This window comes from Callorhinus ursinus, unplaced genomic scaffold, assembly GCF_003265705.2.
Source record: "Callorhinus ursinus isolate GAN/ISIS: 27379988/994484 unplaced genomic scaffold, GSC_fseal_2.0 scaffold18, whole genome shotgun sequence".
Taxonomy (NCBI): Eukaryota; Metazoa; Chordata; class Mammalia; order Carnivora; family Otariidae; genus Callorhinus; species Callorhinus ursinus.
In genome coordinates, this window is record NW_027397080.1 from 22,757,635 (window position 1) to 22,779,923 (window position 22,289).

Genomic DNA, 22,289 nt, shown 5'->3' on the forward strand with positions numbered 1-22,289 from the left:
AGTTATAAAAATGAAGCATCGTGGGGTGCCTGGGTGGCTCAGCCGTTGAGCGTTTGCCTTCGGCTCAGGTCATGATCCCAAGGTCCTGGGATGGAGCCCCGCACTGGGCTCCCTGCTCAGCGGGAAGCCTGCTTCTCCCTCTCCGTCCCCCTGCTTGTGTTCCTGCTCTCTCTCTGTCAAACAAATAAATAAAATCGATTAAAAAAAAAAAATGAAGCATCGTGATGTATGTAAAGCCTGAGAACAGTAACTGGCACCAAGCACGTGCCCCATAAATACTATTCACTCGAAGTGATCAAATTCAGTTCTGCCTGGCTCAGACCGGCTGGACCAGGAAGAGGGAAAGATGACTTGGCTGACAGTTGATAATGAGCTCCTTTTTCTAGTCCCAGTTTCTTCCCTATTAAAGACTCCTCTTCTGCCCACTCCTGAATTCCTCCAAGAATTCTTGACACCGCCTTCCCCCACTTACATCTCCTGGCTCCGAGCTCCAAAGTGAGGATCACACAATGGAAGCCAATTATCCTGAATACAAATGTTCGCTCGAGGTGCTGTTTCCTACCAGGCCCAAAGCTCCATGAGGAGGTCTCAGGTTCCCATCCCACTTCCTTAGTGTCCCCTGCCCCCTGCCCCCACTAGCGTACCAGGTGCTGAGCCAATAACTCCGAATTTTAGCTCGGGTCATGTCAGAAGGGGAGATGCCACAGTGGCCGTACTCATGTGTATCTCAATGGAGCAGAGTGAAAACAAATGACATTTAACACTTATTCACAAAGATGCAGTGTTTTCTAACTACTCTATTACGAGAAACTCATTTGAGACATCCATTCTCTCTCTTGATCTTGCTCGTTTAAGACTCTAAGAACCGGACTCCTTGGGCCCAAGGATTATGCCCTTTCTGTTCGGGAACAGTCCCCTACCCACCCTTAGTAATACCACGTACTCCATTCTGATTCAAAGAGCAACAACCTCTTTTTAATGCTTGTGTTAGCACATGTATTTCTCTCTCCAGGCCTATAAGGTAGGAATTCTTTTTTGCTCCCTTTACAGCGAAGGGAGTCACTCGGCGAGTAAGCGATGGAATGGGAGCTTGGACCCAGCTCCTCAGACTCCAAATCTTTCCGGCTTTAAGGGCGATGACTGACTCTCAGCCTGGCTCCACACAGACGCTGCTCACTGAACATGGGAACCTCCGCCCTGCTCCTGCCCAGGTCGGTGTTCACCCCGACCGACCTCATCCTTTGGTGTCCGAGGCGAAGGGGTGCTTGCAGCACACTTAAGAGAAAAAAGTGGTGATAGCTTCCAGATGAGCTTGTTATTCTAAACTTAACATTCCTTTTGGTACTTAGAATTTCCACTTTCTCTCTTCCACCCCTTCGCGTTTATGTAATTAGAAAGCATGCAACAGGAAACTTGTTTGTGTCTCCAGACCACTCAGGAGGAAGGCTGCTCCAGCCCCATGGAGTACATCCTTGTGGAAATACTTTGCAGAGTTTATTTGGACAGGTTCAAAAATAGTCCTTCAACAATACAATCAGATTGAACCACGACAAGTAAAATGTAATTATGGCTTGGTTACATTAAAAAAAAAGGAAAGAAAAAAATGTAAACAGCGAGGCTTGGGAAAACTAAAAGCAAATCTACATAGATCTCTCCTTCGTTCCCAGTCTTGGCATTGCCTACAAGCATGATTTCAAGACTCTGTCCTGGGATCTTCTGAAATGGAGGAGAGGATGACACTCGCTTAAAGAGACAGCTCAACAAGAGTGTGTTCTGAGGCCATGTCTCGGAACAAAGGCCTACTGCTGCAGAAGGCAGAGGCAGCCTGATAAAGGCTCCCCCAGTGGGTACTTGGAATGCCAAAGTCATTCACCTAAATGAGTTCAAAATACATATTGTTCTGGGCCAAATTATACAGCGTCAAGCTCAGACTGTATGAATTTATATATGTTGGCAGAGCAGGCCACTGTCGGGGCGCCACAGCCTTATCCTAGTATCCTGTGCCCAGTTGGGTTCCCATCACTCTCCCCCCAAATCCATGAATTTCCCTGTATTTGGTTCCAGAAGGGCAGACGAGAAGCAAAGTCAAAGTTTCATAGCCCCACAAGGGAAAAGAGCCCCGGAGGACTTGAATTTCTAATGAAACTTAAAGTAGAACAGAATGTGTGCCTTTGCCAACGAGCTGGAACTTTCTGAAAGTTGATTTGAGGTGGGGGCAGGGAGTGGGGACAAAATTGAGCACTGTGCTTCGGGCCAGTCTCTGCTAAGAGCTCCAAGGCAGGAATACAAAGTGCTCTGGAATTAAAGCAAACAGCCAATGCTTCCTTTGGCCGACCTTCGCCCGGAATCATTCCCTCACAGAGCTGACCAGTTTCTCAAACACAGAAGTGGCATTTCAAAGATGCTGGGCAAAGGGACTCTCCAAATATCATGCCCAAGCCAATAACTTAAGTGAGATAGGGAAGCCTGCTTCCAGTGTCCATTTCCCCTCCATATGCTTCTGACATTATCCAGAGAACCAGTGGGCATGCTGTGATTTGTGTTTTCTTCTTTTTTGAAAAGGGACCTGTTACTCTTCGGCCTGAATAAAGACAGAAAAATTAGAGAGAAATAGTAACTTTTAAAGCAAATATGAAGACAAGAGTAAGAAATGAAACAGGTTGCAAAGGCATTTTTTCTTTTAGTGACATGGGTTATCTTGATCATGGAATGAAAGGATCAGAGTGAAAAACAGCAGAATGGCTATGGTGAGCCAGGACCATGACTTCTAGTCCTGGGCTCAGGCCCCCTTTGGGCTTTAAGTGATTCAAATCAACAAAAAGGCCCAGAGAGCAGAGGAGTCGACAGTTTGCAGGGCAGAGAGCCACTGCTGCCTGTTCTGGTCCAGAGCTTAGCACCTTTTTCTGGAAAGGGGGGTGGGGTGAAGGATGACGGAGGGAAAAAAGAGAGGGTATTTCTACCCTGGATCTGCTCATTGCGATACTTGCAAGAACCGTCTAATCAATGTTCCAGAACTGGGGTCAGACACTAGTTCTACCCCGGTGCCTGGCCTCACCCTCCACACCTCTCCTGGCCCCTGCGGACCTCCGCGTCATTCCCCAACGACCATATGCACTGCGTGACTCCGCGCCTTCACATAGGCCGCCCTCCTGTCTTCCTCGTCTGGCTCGAATGTCCACGTCCACTTCAAGTCTCGGTCCACGGTATCTCTCCTCTGCCGGGCTGTCTGAAGGACACTTGGCTGTTCCTTCTCCTTGGTTCTCACTGCACTTCTCCTACACCCTTCCGCTTCGGGGTCAAAGTCTGCAGGCCCAGCCTTCCACCACACTCGAAGCATCTTAATGGCTTCCCTTTCCATCTATCTCTGCGGCCTGGAACAGTGCCTGGCTCACACAAGATGCTCAATCAACATGTACAGGATAGGGGCGCCTGCGTGGCTCAGTCATTAAGCGTCTGCCTTCGACTCGGGTCAGGATCCCAGGGTCCTGGGATCGAGCCCCGCATCGGGCTCCCTGCTCCGCGGGAGGCCTGCTTCTCCCGCTCCCCCTGCTTGTGTTCCCTCTCTTGCTGTGTCTCTGTCAAATAAATAAATTAAAGAATCTTAAAAAAAAAAAAAAATGTACAGGATAAAGGGACCAGTGGGATCAAGCGCTGTGTGTCTTCATTTTATTGTGGAGAGAGAAACACAATAGGAAAGACGGAGCTCCCTCCGGGTTTCTACACATTTTCAGAAGAAATTGCCGCAATATTACTTCTGTGTCCAGCCTCCCTGGTTCAAGTGAGACCAAAGGAATAAACTCACGGAGGGGCATGAGAAGCAGCCCCTCTGTCCTCAACCTTCAGCTGCTGTGTGAAGATAAAATCACCTCCAAACGTGGCCTTCCAGCCGGGTGGGTATTAGCTCACCCCACCCCCCAGGGCGAAGCCCCCCACCCCCCGCCCCCTGAAGCTGCGGGACATCATGCCACGGATGGAGGGAGCCGTGGACACCACCCGCGTGCACACCCTTCCCCACAGAAGCCACTGCCCTCGTGCAGCAGGTGCGGCTGAAACGTGCCCCGCCAGGTCTACTGGTGAGAAGGACACACGGATCCTAAGGAGCTGCTACCGCAAAGGCGAGGCTCCTCAAGACGTCTGTTACCGTCAGCAGACGCTCCAAGCACCGAGTGAGTTGGGCGCAGTTCCGAACACTACCCGTCGGGGGACGCGGGAGGCCGGACGCACAACGGCTGTCCTTTTGGGAAGGCTCTGCGAGGCGGGGACGAGGTTACAGAGGCTGGCAGCGCAAATACACTCGTCCTGAAGCTCAAAGACCACAGGCAAAGAAAGGCAGGCGATGCACTGGGCTGCCTATTTTTAATTTATTTCTTTTAAGACCACCTCCTTGCAATTTCCAGAGAGAAAATACAAAACAAGAAACAGACTTCGTTTCAAATACATAAACAGTGTGCTGGAGTTTAAAGCGTTACTGATAACATTGTTACAGAAGAATGTCAGCTTACTCCAGGGCACTTCAGTATTCCTGAGGAATAAACATGATTTCTCTTCTCCTCCCACTGGGATGTTCTCAGGTGCAAGTCACTGCTCCTGCTCCTAGAAAGTAAGGACACTCTGATTAGAAGTGTGCAGACAGCATTTGGACAGCCATCTCCGACCCAAGGGACCATGGGCCCCAAACCTTGACACCCTGTTTGCTTTACAAAACGGTCTCCCAAGAGAACTGTGAACACCCCTCCCAGGGCCTCCAGAGTGGCTCCCCAATCTTGGCGGGAGGACGGGGCACCAGAGTCAGCACCCGCACAGCTCTTCCTCACACTCATCAGAGATGGGAGGACGCAGCGCGGCTCTGGAATCCAACAGCCAACCACCGATGGGCCCTCGGGCAACCTTCTTAACCAGAGTAAGACTGCAGTTCCTCATCCGCTGGAGGAAGGCAAGGAAAACCTCTCCCACTAACCTACTGGGAGGGAGGTCTCGAGAAAGAACAGGAAGGTGAGGCATCCAGGAGGGGCCCTCAACAGGCCCCAACCGTGAGGTGACTACCTTGAAAGAGCCCTGTGCTGTGCCTGCCTCTGCAGAGAACGGAGGGTGACCACCCAGAGGCACAGACTCAAGTCCAGATACAGTTACAAGGCCACTTTGGAGCAGTACACACAAGGCTGTTAAAAGGGAACAATATTTTCCACAGTAGCTCCCAGCCATGAAATGTATAATACGCATATAATCACCCCTGAGCCACTATCCATGACAACTGGGTCTGGAACAATGAAAACATTCTGAACAATTAAAAGACCTGAAGCTCCTCTCCGGTTCCTTTCTGTTCTCCCCCAAATCCAGCTGTGGTGCCAAGAAAGCAAAGGGTCAGGGAGCGGTGGAAACTGCCTGTTGCCAGCTTTGGTACCATGCAGCTGCGCTTCTTCTCGTCCCTGTGAGGACCTCACCCGGGCGCTGGTGCAGGGATGGGACACTAACCTGGAGGGCAGCAGAGGGCGGCCAGGCTCCCCAGCCAGACAGCTCCCACTGCTCCCGGTTCTCTGGCTAAGCACGCGAGGGCTGGGGGCCCAGCAGGCACTGGGTGGTCTGAGTGGGTTCTAAGACAGAGGCTACTGAGCTGTGGTGGGGACTGTCCTTTGAGCTTTGGTGACCCTTGTGGCTCCAGCTTTTGACCACTCGATGGTACCACCTCTTCCGCTCTACTTGTTGTTTCGGAGGAACAATGGGTAAGTCAATCACCCTTTCGGGGCTGGCCTCGACTATTACCGCCAACATTCCTATTGATACAGCACCTCACAGCTTAAAATCATTTTCACACTGAATTCTCACAGCAACCATGTAGGTAGAAATTATTACCCTCATTTTATAGACAGAAGTGAAAACTCAAGATCACAGAGGAAGCAAGCGTTGGGTGGTCCAGGACCCACACCCCGGGCTCCTGGCTTCTGGGCATTTCCCCCTCGTCCCCTGCTGCTGCCCAGATCACAGTGACTCTAGGTCACGGACGACCCAGAAGGGAGAGGAATCTACACATCCAGGCAACAGGACACTCTGCACTGAAGCTGGTGTTGCTACAAAGACTGTGCCTTAGTAAGCCCGAGGCCACAAACACATCTAATAGGAGATACAGTTTACTTCACTCAGTCATTTCCTATTTATCTGAGTGTCTACTTTGTTCCAGGCCCTGGGGATACAAAACTAAATACCACCCCTGTCCTTGAGCACCCAGCCTCCCATGATCCTTTCCCCCCAAACCCCACAGTAACCAATCATCTAAAGTAAGGCAATGGGAAGAACCTCAGGAGACGTGCCACCTTCTCCCTCCCGAGGTGCGGGCCACAGGTTTTCATCCTGTTCCCATTATTAAAAATCCACCTGTAGACAAGGACTTCAGCAGAATCACACGGGACTTAGAGTGGAGAACCTCCCCTCTTCAACAAAAAGTAAAAGAATGCTGAGTCCCAGCTGTCTTTAGGTTTAGCTGGAGCATGTGTGAGATGTTGACAGGGCACTCTGAGATCTTGAACATAAGTGCTACTTGGAGATAACTGAAGATAAATCTACTGTACCGTGATGATAAACTTTTCCAGGCAGGCTCATCCATTCTACTCGCTCACATAAGCTTGTATACGTGAATGCACAGGTGTATCTCAAGCCACAGTGGAAAGGACAGACTTTAGGCACCAAAGCGGTGTCAACATCACTAAAGGCCGAAGAGCAAATTAAGAGCTCAGTGGTGCCACAATGACACACACTGTTTATTAATTATATGTGCTCCAAAGAACTCCTCAGGGACTCTGCAGAAATTGTTTTTAAAAGAAAGAGAAATATCAGTTCTATACATACTTTGACGTATTTTCCGTGTAGAAGATATGGAGCCTGGAAATCATGCTGACAGTTGGAGTAGGCCATTCCCAATCCCATGCCAGAACCAAAGGCTAATGGCCACATTCTTCCTAGTGAGCAGAAAAAGGAAAATCCCAATAAGGAACCATTAAGAGAAGATAAAGCTTTTTCTCTGGCTTCAATACATTTATTTGCTTAGGGTTCAATAAATATTCGCATGCATCTTATTGATGACTGCAACATGCCGCACATTTCTATCAGTGTTTAATCAACAGTTAAAAACCAGGAAAGGGAGTCTATTACTGAATTTATCAATTCAGTAAATATTTATTAAGTACCTATGCCGCTAGGTTCGAGGTCTTAACAAGTGGTGCAATATGAAAACAGTGGACACAGTCGAACCTTTTAATTTTATATATACGTTCTAATCATTTGCTCATTTTAACTAATTTCTTAACCTTAACAGAAATACTACCTTTGAATTTTAAGTGGAATCAGTGAATTTTGATTGCAGTAAGTCATAAAGCTTATTTATGCCAATACCGTTAAGTGATGATTTTGCATCAGCACTGTGTATCATGATTCTCTGGTAATGTATTCCCCCACCGATTCTTCACGGAAAGGGGTCAAAGTGACCCCTTTGGCTTCCATTCAATAACCAAATTTCAGAATTTCTTCCACAGAATGAAAGGGATATTGTCTGCCCTTTGCTTAGGAGAATTTCTGGCCAAAAGGCATGTGTACTTTTGGTCCACTTGTTTTTGTGACCAGCAAGACTCATTTTCAAGTTCCTTTAGAAAAAATTATAATTAATTAGAAATATTTGAGCATGCAGATTTGGCCAAATGACTCACTGGCATAAAGTACAGGCTTTTCAGATGATATCATATTGAAGATATCAGGCACCCTGACTCAACGCCCAGGGGGAACTCTGGAGGTGCCCAACCCACTCTGACCTCTCCTGAGTCCACATTCTCTGTCCAGCACCTTTGACTGTGGCCTACCTACACCCATAAACGGACAGGGTGGCAACCACGCAGCTGTGCCCTCCAGAAGTGTGCCTGCTGTGTGTGTGCACGAGAAGTGTGCCTGCTGTGTGTGCGCACGAGAAGTGTGCCTGCTGTGTGTGCGCACGAGAAGTGTGCCTGCTGTGTGTGTGTGTGCGAGAGAGAGAAAACACGCACAAGGACATTATGCTGAAAAGGTAGTGGTAAAAGTCACACTTACTTTTAAAGAAGGTAAGTGAGAAAACAAGTCCTAATCCAAAACCAGTACCTACAAAGAGGGAGGAAAAACATGTTAAATCTTTTAACAGTAACTTAACAAAAGTAAAATGAACATTTCATAAATGTAAACATCTATAAAACAAATTTTTTCTTAAATAATTTGGTACCGAGTTGATTTTCTCATTTCTAACCTTATCGTCAGAGGCTTTACAGATGCCTTCGGTCCTTCTGCCTACAACAGGGGAGAGAAACTTTATTCCCAATTCTGTCTAGACAAGTCTGGCGGGGTAGGGGAAGGAGCCAAGAGACAGTTCTTGAGCAGACGCTCCGGGGCCCCGCTTGCAAACAACGTCTGGCACCTTGGGCGCTCCTAGTCCTCTGCCGTAGGGGTGCCTGAGCCAGAGCATCAGACTGTAAACAATGTCAACTGGAAGCTCCCCTTGTCAGTTTAGCATTTTGAGTGATGGCTACTTTTTGAGGAATAGGGAAAGGAGTGATCCAGAACATTCCCAAAGGCTGTCACATGTCAGACACAAGTCAGAGACCTCAGACAGAAGGAAAGTGTCTCCTCAAAAGCCCCGAATGTGGAGATTAGGCCCCTTCTCTCGTTTTCACTCATGGCGCATTTTCAATCACTATCTTTCAAAATAAAAGAACAAATGCAAGCCTATTTTAATGGTCTAGAAGTAAAAAAAAAGTAAATACCTAATTTTCAATCAAACCTCACAGAAACCTAAGCTTGTGGGGGAAAAAAGACCAGATCCTCATCTTTACCAGTATTTCTCAAACCTTGGTCATTCTAGTGCTGCCATCACAATTTTTGCTAAATCTATATTACCTTCACAATTACTTGTTTAAAAAAAAAAAAAAGCTAAGAAAATCAATGCATGTATTTAATTAAATGAATTTGGCCTGAACTTAAATAATATTGGTGTAATCATAGCTTTGAGTGCTAGATATAGCTTTCTCATAAGATGTGTTAAAATGAGGGGCACCTGGGTGGCTAAGTCGGTTAAGCGTCTGTCTTCGGCTCAGGTCACGATCCCAGGGTCCTGGGATGGAGTCCCGCACTGGGCCCCCTGCTACTCGGGGAGCCTGCTTCTCCCTCTGCCTCTCTCTCTGTCTCTTCTCATGAATAAATAAATCAAACCTTTAAAAAAAAAGTGTTAAAATGAATGCAGAACCATTAAAAAAAATTTTTTTTGTCTGTGGTACCATTTTGGGGGGAATCACCCCCCATACTATAATAATACATGTCCCAAATATTGAAGTAAACTCATTTTTCCATTATCAAAAAAGTTATACATACCAAGGAAGAGAGCCAAGGTCTGATTTTATATTTGTTTTTCAGACTTGACAACCGTTTTCAGACTTTTCAGAGTATTCTGTGGTTCTTTACAAAGCGTCTACGCCAGGGTCCAACTGAGCCCCCAACCAACCTCTTCACAATTAAGCACCACAAAAAAGTCCCAATTCTCACTTTGCCTTAATAGTTTTCCAATTTTGGCTGTTGGAATTCTAAGAGATTCTTCTCTGTCTAATCATGATTTTAGGCTACTGCAGTATAAACACTCAAAAGTACTTCCCTGGTCACCAACGGGACCTCTCTGCTCTAAACACGGAACTTTGGTACAACTAAGCAAGCTAATTCACATCAGTTTTCATCCACCCATGTAACCAGCCAGTTGATGGTGGCGTGAAGAAAATATTTATGCCACTTACTCAGAATGATTTCTTATCATTCTCTCGTGCCACAAACATGTGGCCACGGTGTAGGTTCCTCTCCTATGACTGCATCCTATACAAATATGAATTTTCATTACAAATCATGACTTTGCCCCCTGTCCAACAGACCCTGCATTAGGTTTAGTGCTCAACTTTAAAATGCAGTATCTTTTTTTTTTATATTTTATTTATTTATTTGACAGAGAGAGACATAGCGAGAGAGGGAACACAAGCAGAGGGAGTGGGAGAGGGAGAAGCAGGCCTCCTGCAGAGCAGGGAGCCGGATGCGGGACTCGATCCCAGGACCCTGGGATCATGACCTGAGCCGAAGGCAGACGCGTAACAACTAAGCCACCCAGGCGCCCCTAAAATGCAGTATCTGAAAATCACCCATGTCACCCTAATGTCCATATCATTTATAATATGGTGGAAAGCTAGGCAGCTTACAGACCACACTAGTTAAACGTGTTCAAAGCTAACATCATCTGAAGGAAAAGGAACTAACATTTTGGTATTTCCCATGAGTACCCACCATTTTCTCCCCCTCCCTGCCCCCAAATTCTCTTTCAAACCAAATGACAACCTGATCCGGTATTATCCCCCATTTTTCAGATGCAGAAAATAATTTGCTCAAGGGTACTCTGTTTAGTTAGTGGTAGAGCAGTGAACGGGGCCCCAGGTCTGCAAGACTCCAAAGCCACTCTACCCACTATGTCTTGACACTGGAGTCCCCTACAATTTCAACGCCGACACAATCACTACCTCCCAAGGGGAAGTTGGAGTGTCAAGATTTCTACTGCCAGTGAAGTAAGATACAGCCAAAAACCAAATTGTGCTTCCCACGCAACAGCCCAGAACGCTCGGCAACCAGGCCAGTAACAAGTCTGCACAAGGCCAAAAGGGCTTGTTCAGATTCATTCCCAGACTGATCCTACCGCACATGTCACAGACCCAAGTCCACCTGGTAGGTGAGATTCAAGAGCTTCAGAGAAATGCGAGCTATCTCAATTGATACTCCTTGGCGAGAATCTGCTGTTGCCCGGTTTATAAAATGGCACCGGGTTCAATTTCAAAGCAACTTGCCTCACCCCCTTGCAGCTGGAAGATGAGTAAGACAGTAAATTGGTACTAGAAAATGAGGTAAAGGATTTGGACTGGCTTACAGATTTCAAACCAGGCAATGGGATGGGGAGGTAGGCCAGTAAAAACATAATGGCTTACAATCAGAGCTTTTGGTCTTCTCCATCTGGAAGGCAATTTTTTGGCAAACAAATCAAAAGCCCAAAAGGAAAATATTTCAGCATTTTTCTTGTCCCTCTGACTCCATGCCTGTCTCTCCTATTTTTCCCCAAGGAAAGAAAGCTCTCAGATGCTCAACTTTTCCAAAGAGTAGACCAAGAATGATGGTAACCCACTGCTACCAGCATCGCTCACCACAGAGATGAGAAATGTCTCAACATCAATCAATACAGCACAAAATATCTTTACCCTAGACACTTAATCTCAGGTATATACCCAGCACCTAGTTCTGCTCCCAGCAAAGGCACCTATCTGCAAGTCTGAGACCAAAATCCCAGTTCGGACTAAGCAAAAGATGGTCTCCAGCTGGGCTGCTACCTCTTTGATTCTTAAGAGTGATCCCCCCGCCCCAACCGTCTCTGTATTTTTAAGACACAAAATAACAAGACTGGTCTCTTCAGAAAAAAATAATACAGAAACTGATTTTTTCAATGCCAATGTTTGATTTAAACTTAGCTATCTCAGTTATTTGAGAGATTAGCAACGGTGGAGCCGCTGATGAGCTTTACAGGCTCAAGTTCTCGCATGCTGGATTTCTTTTAAAAGGCAACATAGTGCTTCAAAGAAGTCCCACCTGATCCGGGGACACCCACTCTGCAGCTGTTTCCACTAAAGATTGGCACCTCTAGGCCACGTTTAAACTTCATAACAATAAAACATGAAAGGTTTGTCTTACAATAAAAACAAACCAACATGGAAAAGAGAAGAGTTTTTTCTGCCTTTGGCCACTTTTTTCTGTTGTTGCATGACAAGCTCTCTTAGAGGAAAAAAGCCAAAGGAAAAAGTACAAAGCATTTTTCACCTTCCCTGGAAGCAAATATTTAACTATGAATAAAGTTTATATAACTTCGCCTTCCCCCCACTCAAGCCTGTTCTTTTGCTCCGTGCTGTCTGGAATGACAAATCACCCTCCAAAGGAAAGAAATGCCTGATTATAGGTACACATCTTCTTCGTGGCAAAGTCCAGTTATGAGGAGAAGGGGGGGGGCAAGGCAAACACACACACACACACACACACACACACACACACACACACAGGAGCCTTATGGAATTGACATTAGGCAAGGAGCCCATGCTCCAAAACCATTTCTTTTGGAGAGGAAAAAGAATTGGCACAAATTCTTTCAAAAAGAAATTACTCCAAATCAATCAAACCCTGCACTTCAGTGCATGTTTAGTGCCCAAATGGACATCATAAAGCTTGCTAGTAGAGAAACACAAATTTTTAGGAAGGACCAATTCCTTAGCAGTATCATCTGATACTATTTTAATAACAAAACAAGAAAGAACTCACTCCTGCTAACAACACGTAAAATACATATAAAATACTGCTGTATCTTATGCCCAAGCGGATTTTGTAACAGATTTAAAAGAATAACAACCCGAAGCAGTACGTCCGTGTATGCCTGAAGCCACGTTCTGTGTAAGAAGGGGAGGACAGAAATATATGTTGACAGCCATTACTGTGACATGTGGACAACTTCTGGTTCCAACTTTATTTAGAAAAATCTTTGCTCTCACCATGCCACCTAGCATAAAGCTTCACTTCACTGCAAATCACTAAGAAGCAAGCATCATCAGCAAGAATTAACAAGCAGGCCACACAAACGATTGCAGTCTTGGGGTAGAAGTGTACTTTGGATGTGAGCCCCTACAGAACAAGTTGGAGCAATCCATGCTCCCGCAGAACCGACTTGGTAAAAACTTGCACTTGCCAACAGACTTTAGGCCAGGAGGAGGGACTCATTGTTTGGAGGGGCACAGAAAAAAAAAATCCTCATTAAGTCACTTAGAAAACATGTCTAGGAAAGATCCCGGGGTGCGGGGGAAGACCATGGGCCCCTTTTATTTTTTTTAAGATTTTATTTATTCATTTGAGAGAGAGAATGAGAGAGAGAGAGAGCACATGAGAGGAGGGAGGGTCAGAGGGAGAAGCAGACTCCCTGCTCAGCAGGGAGCCCGATGCGGGACTTGATCCCGGAACTCCAGGATCATGACCTGAGCCGAAGGCAGTCGCTCAACCAAATGAGCCACCCAGGCGCCCTATCAATAACTTATTATACAATAATTAAGCTCTCCTTCCAGTTTACATTTAACATTTTATTTTTATTTATTTTTGATTTATCATTTTTATTGTTTTTAATTTTAATTCCAGTATAGTTGACAATGCTATATTAGTTTCAGGTGCACAATATAGTGATTCGACAGTTTTCTTTTTTTTTTTTTTAAAGATTTTATTTATTTATTTGAGAGACAGAGAGAATGAGAGAGAAAGCACATGAGATGGGGGGAGGGTCAGAGGGAGAAGCAGACTCCCTGCTGAGCAGGGAGCCCGATGCGGGACTCGATCCAGGGACTCCAGGATCATGACCTGAGCCGAAGGCAGTCGCTTAACCAACTGAGCCACCCAGGCGCCCTGATTCGACAGTTTTCTACAGTCAGTGCTCATCATGAGAAGCAGACTTCCATTTCACACGTTAAACGAAGCTCCTAAATTCATAAGCCTAATGTATAGTTATCAATGCTAAAATCTGACCTCTATCTAAAAATTAAGTAAACCTGCAAAGCAACTCCATTTTAATTTCTATAACTTACATCAAAATGTAGGAGCAAAAATTTAAGTATCATTGCAACTGGCAGTTTAGTGAATATGAGAAGCTTCAGTAATTCCAAGCAAGTTTTTTGGATCCCTAGAAGCCACGTGCCAAGCAACTTTATTTGTAAATGTCTGAAAGAAAACACAAAGGTTCCAAAGCAAGGAGGGCTTTGGTCTCCCGCTGAGTGGCACAGCAAGAGGACTGGTGCCATCACGAGATGCGCCTACGTCAACCACTGTTTGGCACCTAGCTCCCTAACCTCACGTCCTACACTAACGTCACCTGGCCCCAACCCACTGGGCTATAAAGTAAAAACAACCTCACAGGGTTGCTGTTTCCGGAAAATGTAAGGTATCTGGCAGTGTCTGGGACAGAACTCAACAAGTGGTAGTAAGTTGTTACTTCTCTAATAAAACTCAAAATAGATCAAAAGTGTCATGTAATAGGTAACCCTCTATCAAAATACACCCCACTGGCTGGCCTAGGGTCACACTGTGGGTAAGCCACGGCTGAGGGTCACAATCTTCCCCCACCCCGACTCTGCGCGGGTGTCAGCAATTTTTTATAGGAACACCTCAGGTTTTGACAGACATTTTTTTTTTTTAAATAGGGGATTCCTTCAGACTCAGGGCTAACTAGAACATTTTGCTTAAAATATGATAAAAATGTTCCTAGAGCTATCTGGTGTTTCATAAAGCTCCAGTTATGCTTTGAACATGGATTAGTATCAAACTGATCTATTTATGATGGGCACGCTTTCCTGTTCAATCATGTTTCGATCAATGTTATTACAATCATCAAATGCATTTGTTATGACAGAACAAACAAGAATGTGCTTTTATAGAGAAGTACCCTTGGGACTGAGTTTAGTGAGAATTACATTTCCAAGAAACATTCCTGATTTATGAAAGATGCTCAGGGCCCAATTTATGAGGAAAAAAAAAAAAAGTTTTAAGTCAGCTCCAAACTGTGTTACTTAATGCTCTGAGGCAAAGACAGACTGTCCCAGGTGTCCACGTGTAAATGCCAAGTCGTGTGAATTAACCAAGAAAGTGGGCCAGACCAAAGACCCAGAGATGGTAAATTCAGTCTGTGTTAACTAGCCTCTCAAAAGTCAACATCGCGGGCACCCGGGCGCCTGGGTGGCTCAGTCGTTAAGCGTCTGCCTTCGGCTCAGGTCATGATCCCAGGGTCCTGGGATCGAGTCCTACATCAGGCTCCCTGCTCCACGGGAAGCCTGCTTCTCCCTCTCCCACTCCCCCTGCTTGTGTTCCTGCTCCTGCTATCTCTGTCAAATAAATAAAATCTTTAAAAAAAAAAAAAAGTCAACATCGCTGCAGGGTAGATAGGAAGCAGACTAAGAAGGTGGCTTTTGTACAAGACCTCCACCTTCCGTTAGCTATCCAGACTAGACGGAGGCTGGAACATCGGCAGGAATTTCTCGGGTGGACATCAATTCCCAGGATCCTGATCAGAACAAGCAAGCCGGTCAGCAGAAAGCAGTAAAGATAGGGAAGGTAAATGTGGAAGTCATTACTGGGGTGCTCTGCTTCAAGTAAAGCCAAACTCACTAAAAGGGTCCTTTTAAATGAGTGCGTGTGGCACATGATCCAACTTCGGAATTCTGACAGCCATACAACTTTCCAAGAATGCACAAAGGAAGAAACAGGTTTGGTACACATTTTACTAACATATAATTAGCTAATAAATTCACATGTGGGCATAGCATGCAGGAAAATGAGAAAATGCTCTGAACGCTAATTTAAGGGAGACTGAAAAAATGCACAATTACTAAGTTTTAATAAACACAGTAAAAGACAATGCATTACACTTATTTGGGGGGAGGGTGCTTTGGAGGTACTAACATTTACAAAGTGTCAGGCACTTACATTGTTTCTATGTATTATTTCGTTTGATCCACAGAACCACCTTGTAAGATGTACTATGATCCTGTCTCCCAGGAGAGGAAACAGTTTACTGGAACTGACTTACCCAAGTACACACAACTAAAAAAGTAGCATTCAAAGCCAGGCTGTCCGACTCCACAAAGTCATGGCTCTTTCCTATACACAGGGGTAAACTTCATGGAAGGTTGAGCAGAACAGCAGGGCAGCTGGTCTAATGCTACATGTAACAGCCAAGTGTTTTCTGCATTGTGGCAGGTAGTTTCTGACTATGTTACTCTTCAGTCCCTCAAGAAAACAACAGAAACCACAGATGTTTGACTTTTCAAGAGTGGTAACAAAAATCTGAAATTACTCAGAATCAATGAGAAAGAGTCCACAACTCAAGCTGGGAAGTACTGCCCTCTGTGCACTGGCTGGAGATCAGATGAATCCAAACCGGATGAGAGCTGATAAAATGAATCCAAATTCCAACCAAACTGCTCAAAAGGGTATCTTCCAGTGAGTCCCTTCCCTCCCAAAACCCCCATCCCTCTAGCCCGTCCCCATCAATACAGTAACTGGATTCTTACCTTTGGGAAAGGAAATGTAAGAATCGGGGATTCAGGATACCCGACATGTACCATTAGAGAGATTATGTTGTCATCTACTCCTGATTCAAATGAAAAATTCAATGGAGAAACAAAAACCAATAATTTCTTTTCCTTACACATCTACTTGAGCTACATTTATGAGCATTTATTAAGTAGAAGGCACAGGTGTTTCTTTTTCGAAGGTGGGAATTGTTACATGGAGGTCTATTTCAGTGATAAGGTTGTGTGGACTTGGGGCTAAGACAGGTTAAAACACAAAGGAGAATACCGGTTAGGTTACTTATTAGTTGTGTGTCTCAGTCCTTGGGCAAATGACAGAACTTCTCCCACCATCTGTTTCCTCGTGTAGAAATCAGGCACACTAACAGTACCTGTCCCCGACCGGGGAATAGTGAGGATGACACCGCAGAATATGTGTAAAAAGCCTGGAAGAACAGCTCGCCACACACAGTAACTGTCATTCCCTTCCTTCCCAACCAGCCAAACCATCCTGGCGGGTTAGAGAAGGGAGCGGGGAGAAGGTGGTAAGATTGTTCAAGAACAAATCAAAAGTTCAAATATTTACTGAGTGCTGAAGGACACGGGTCAGAAATAAGTAAGACAGAGTCTCTTCCCTGGGGAGCTTGTGATCAGGGAAGGAGAGTAAGTCAGGTATCCAGAAAACTGGGAGGGAACATGTTCTGCTGGTCCAGAGGCAGAGGGTGGGAGGAACACACTTAGCTGGGGAGATTTTTTAAAATACTCAAGAAAGAGGTGTCATTTGAGTTGTCTTAAAGAGTAGGACATTTAACAGCCGAGTCTGTACAGAGGGGCACACGCTCCACCCAAGGCTGTGCAAGGAAACTTGGGCGGCAGAGGCGGGTGGGGGCAGCCTGCCTGAAGCCTGAGGCCTGTCCTGGAGAGCAGGAGATAAGGCTAGAAAAGGGTCAGGGCCATTCTGAGGGCCCCAAAACATCACGGCACTTAATCTAGCGGGCAAGAGGCTGCCTAAAGAGTTTTTAAAAATATGTAACACGACTGAAGCTGTGCTTTAGTAAGACTCATCTAAGGTGTGTAGGACCACTTGGAAAGGCAGAGACATTTTGCTGGCAGAATTTACAGGCTTAACAACTGATTAAGTGTGTATATGTGGGTCTGGGGTTTGGGGGCTGCGGTGGGGCAGGCTGTCAAAGAAAATGCTGAGAACTGCTATCTGGATTAACTAGAAAAACAGGGGTACCATTTATAACATTCATCAAATAACCTTTTAAATACCAAATGCCCTTTATCTAAAATATAACTGGGTTTATAAAACTGCAACATCTAGGGGCGCCTGGGTGGCTCCACCAGTTGAGCGTCAAACTCTTTGATTTCGACTCAGGTCATGATCTCGGGGTTGTGGGACTGAGCCCAAGGTTGGGCTCTGCGCTCAGCATGGACTCTGCTTCTCCCTCTCCCTCTGCTCCACCCCCCCATGCTGTCTAAATCAAATAAAATCCTTAAAAAAAAGGGGGAACATCTACAATCTTTTCGGGAACACTACACAACATTAAAAGTATTCACTAAGCACTTAAGCTTCAGGAGCGCATTATCTCATTTAATCCTCATGACAGGGGCACCTGGGTGGCTCAGTTGGTTAAGCATCTGCCTTTGGCTTGGGTCGTGATTCTAGGGTCCTAGGATCAAGCCCCACGTCGGGCTCCCTGCTCAGCGGGGAGCCTGCTTCTCCCTCTCCCTCTGCCCCTCCCCATGTTCACTCTCTCTCCTGCTCTCTCTAATAAATAAATAAAATCTTTTTAAAAAAATCCTCACAATAGGGCGCCTGGGTGGCTCAGATGGTTAAGCGTCTGCCTTCAGCTCAGGTCATGATCCCAGGGTCCTGGGATCGAGTCCCACATCAGGCTCCCTGCTCCTTGGGAGCCTGCTTCTCCCTCTGCTTCTCTCTCTCTCTCTGTCTCTCATGAATAAATAAATAAAATCTTTAAAAAAAAATAAAAATAAAAATAAAAAAATAGGGCGCCTGGGTGGCTCAGTTGGTTAAGCGACTGCCTTCGGCTCAGGTCATGATCCTGGAGTCCCAGGATCGAGTCCCACATCGGGTTCCCTGCTCAGCAGGGAGTCTGCTTCTCCCTCTGACCCTCTTCCCTCTCGTGCTGTCTATCTCTCATTCTCTCTCTCACAAATAAATAAATAAAATCTTAAAATAAATAAATAAATAAATAAATAAATAAATCCTCACAATAAACTTCTTTTATTAGCCCCATCTTACAGGCCAAGAAAGGGAGACACAGAAAGGGTAAGTAACTTGTCCCAGGTCACACATCTGGGATCTGAACCCAGGCAGCCTGACTCCAGAGGCCTGGTCCTTGACAGGCCCTCACAGATACACAAAGCTATTATCATAATTTTGACTCCCTAAAGTAAATGAAATAGCTTTCCAAATTTGTCCTGGCCAACACTATGTGTGAGCATTGCCTTAATCATACTCACTGAGCACCTACTGTTGCTGGCTGCCACACCAGGCCCTGCCATCGGTAAGCTCACGGTCCAGTGCTGGAGCCAGCTGTAATTAGAAACTCGAGGTGCAAGGTACAATGACAGAAGCAGGTACAACGCACAAAAAGCACTGAGGAATCCTCCCAAACCATTCTGGGGGGCAGAGAAGGGGTAAGGGAGCTCCTTGTTGCCAAATCATCCAGTGTGAGGTCGACAGAGCAAGTCTTTCATGCCACACTAAGGCCCCTTGGCCTCTACTGTAAGCAGGAGGGAAGCAATAAAGAGGATTAAGCAGGGGAAACAACATATCCAAAGAGCACCTGACAACGGGCCTGCTCTGCAGCAATGGGGACAGATGTGAAGAGGCCCCCATCAGAGATGGGGGTACCGCGAGGAGAAAGCCATCACAGCAGCCCAAGTGGGACACAGGCCCGACCACAGACTCTCCTCTGCCCATCTGACTGAAAAATGGTATCCTACATACTGTGGCCTTTGCCTCCCATCCCCCCTGCTAGGCAGAACTGAAAGGGACAGTACTGGAGGTGAGCAGCACAGCTTACAGCGGGACTCTGGTCAGGGCTGAGGAACTTCTGAGCAGTGAGAGTGACCACACTCAGTCATGACTCTTAATAAATAAGGGATCCTTAAGACACAGTCATGGACGGGGCGCCTGGGTGGCTCAGTCGTTAGGCGTCTGCCTTAGGCTCAGGTCATGATCCCAGGGTCCTGGGATTGAGCCCCGTACCGGACTCTCTGCTCTGTAGGAGGCCTGCTTCTCCCTCTCCCACTTCCCCTGCTTGTGTTCCCTCTCTCTCTCTCTCATCAAATTTAAAACAAAACAAAACAAAAAACCAAGAATTCAATTTTCATAAACTGAGTAAAGAAAAAAAGTCTTCTAAAACAGAAGTTATGAGGGGCACCTGGGTGGCTCAGTTGGTTAAGCGACTGCCTTCGGCTCAGGTCATGATCCTGGAGTCCCGGGATCGAGTCCCGCATCGGGCTCCCTGCTCAGCGAGGAGCCTGCTTCTCCCCCTAACCCTCCCCCCTCTCATGTACTCTCTCTCTCATTCTCACTCTCTCAAATAAATAAATCTTAAAAAAAAAAAATCTCCAACTAATGGATTTCAATTTAATCATCTGAGATGATGCCAAGAAAGTAGCAGCCTTCTTAGGACTGCTTCCTAGTAAAAGGCGAATTATGTTGCTTAAATCATTCGCTTTAGTTAATCATTTAAAATCTATCAGACAGAAATTTCGAGTGGTTTACATATGCAGGTTCTGACAATCAGAAACATTTGTTCTGACTCGTAAACATTTGTCAAAGTAAGTCTACAAATCTGTCAACAATTATGTCAGAGTGTTACAATAATTATAAATTATCCTAAGCATTCTAATGCAGCTTTAGGTTGGATCAAGAAACTTGACATAAACACACTGGATTTCAATTCCTCGCCATATACACTATTAACTATTAATCAAATAGTTCTAAATTCTACCTGAAGATATCCGACTGAAACGACTTTGGAAAGTCTGTATAGTTTTTTTTTAAAAAGCGCCACAATCTGCCCGCTCTCCCAGCCGCGCCTCACCCCATTTTGCTCCTTGGCTCCCCATCATCACTCGTTAATATTGACTCATATCCTCATCCCATATCCTTCTCATATGCAGGCATGTGGTGTTTTTTTTTTAAGGCCCTATAAATAATGGGCTATGCTTTCCTTAAAATCATTCTAATTATTCTGTTTGTTCCTTTTTTTAATTCATTTCTCACCTCGATTTCAGTTGCTGAAAAAGTATGTGCATACAGATATATGGATATATGAGCCGTGTTGGGTGAGTTATTAGTCTGAAAGGCTGTGGCAGGGGAGCCACAGAGAGTAAGAAGTTTAGGGAAGTTACATAAGCCTGGGGCAAGTTTTCTCAACCTCGATTCCTGACATTTAGGGTGTACAATTCTTTGGTGCTGTTCTGTGCATTGTAGGATGTTTAACAGCATCCCTGTCCCCCACCTACCCGATGTCAGTAGCACTCCCACTCCCCTATACCCTATACGGCAACCACACAAGTCGCCATACATTGCCAAATGTCCCCAGGGGCAGGAGGTGGTAGTAAATCACTCCCAGTGGAGAACCACCGGTCTACTAGGGGTTTACAATTTATAAAGTGCTTTCACATCCACTTAGATTATCTTATCCTGAGCCTCATCAAAACCATGTAGGGACTAGCACCCCACGCGTACAGATGAAGTGGGGCGTCTGGCTGGGTCAATAGGTAAAGCATATGACTCTTGACCTCAGAGTCCTGAGTTTGAGCCCCACATTGGGCGTGGAGCTTACTTTAAAAAAAAAAAAAAGACAACCAATTTCCTACAGACTAGGAAATTGAGGCTCAGAGAGAGCCAGTAACTGTCCCAAGCCCATTCAGCTTTTCACTAGCCCACACTGCTTCTCCAGCTAAAGGCCCTCAGCTTCCTCACCCTTAAGTTTACGAATTCATGGGGGTTATTCGACTGGGGTCTTCCAAGGCAACGATGGGCCATCACATCCACCAAAAGCAAACCCATTAACAGGCCACCCAATGAGAAATTCCATGAACAGACACAAATATAACTTCAAAGTTGGCAAAAAGCTTAAAAAGATTTTCACTTTAAAGTACTAACCTGTTAAATAACAAAACTAGACCTAATATACTCATTTGAAGATTATTCATAATCCTCAACTACAAGAACCAAATGGACTCCATAAATAACTTAAAAAAATTTTTTTTAAGATTTTCTTTTTAAGTAACCTCTACACCCAAACATGGGGCTCAAACTTACAACCCGGAGATCAAGAGTCTCATGCTCCACCAATTGAGCAGCCAGGCACCCCTAAATAACTTTTTTTTTAAACAGAAACTGTTCTTATGTGTTTATTTGCTTACATTATAAAACCAGCAAAATTAATGATCCTCTCCACCTAGCATCATCATCACTCCCAAGAGATAATTTGGATTGTTTATCATTCCATTTATATAAATGGGATCACACATCATGCATGATGTTTTACAACTCGCTTTTCTCACTTTATAATTATCAAGGACACCATTCTCTAACAGTACATCTTTTTTTCTAAGATTTACTTATTTATTATTTGAGAGAGAGAGAGAGAGAGTGTGTGCACGTGAGAGAGATCATGAGCAGGGGAAGGAGCAGAGGGAAAGAGAAAGAGAGAGGGAGAATCCCAAGCAGATTCCCCACTGCGTGCGGAGCCCTATGAGAGCTTGATCCCATGACCTAAGCCGAAATCAAGAGGCGGACACTTAACTGACTGAGCCACCCAGGCGCCCCGACAGCACGTCTTTTAAAAGCTTTTTACTGAAATACAACATATAGATAGAAAGCCGCACAATTAGGTGTACCACAGGATGTATTTTCAGACTAAAAACACCCAAGGTACCAGCAGCCAGAGTAAGGCACAGAAGACTGCCAGCATCCTCAGAAGCCTGCCTTGGGCTCCCTTATTCAAAGCTCTCCACCCGAGGGCAATCATGTTCTGACTTCTCTAAGTACAGAGTAGTTTTGCCTGTTTCTAAACTTCTATAAATGGAATCGCACAGTGAGTATGTTAGTCTAACACTGTGAACAGTTGT

The 22,289-nt window shown here is 45.4% G+C and overlaps 1 protein-coding gene across 1 annotated transcript in view; it reads right to left on the reverse strand.

Annotated features, from left to right (window-relative positions):
- Nucleotides 1-4,342: 4,342 nt before the first annotated feature.
- The window catches only part of MICOS10 (mitochondrial contact site and cristae organizing system subunit 10), a 29,949-nt gene continuing 12,002 nt past the window's right edge, over nt 4,343-22,289 (reverse strand). Inside the window, exons 2-4 of the mRNA XM_025856975.2 lie at nt 8,068-8,115; nt 6,841-6,950; nt 4,343-4,593 (exon numbers count right to left, since the gene is read on the reverse strand). Of these exons, the coding sequence (XP_025712760.1) occupies nt 4,579-4,593; nt 6,841-6,950; nt 8,068-8,115 (173 nt within the window). The 3' untranslated portion in view covers nt 4,343-4,578. The remainder of the gene's footprint in view (nt 4,594-6,840; nt 6,951-8,067; nt 8,116-22,289) is intronic.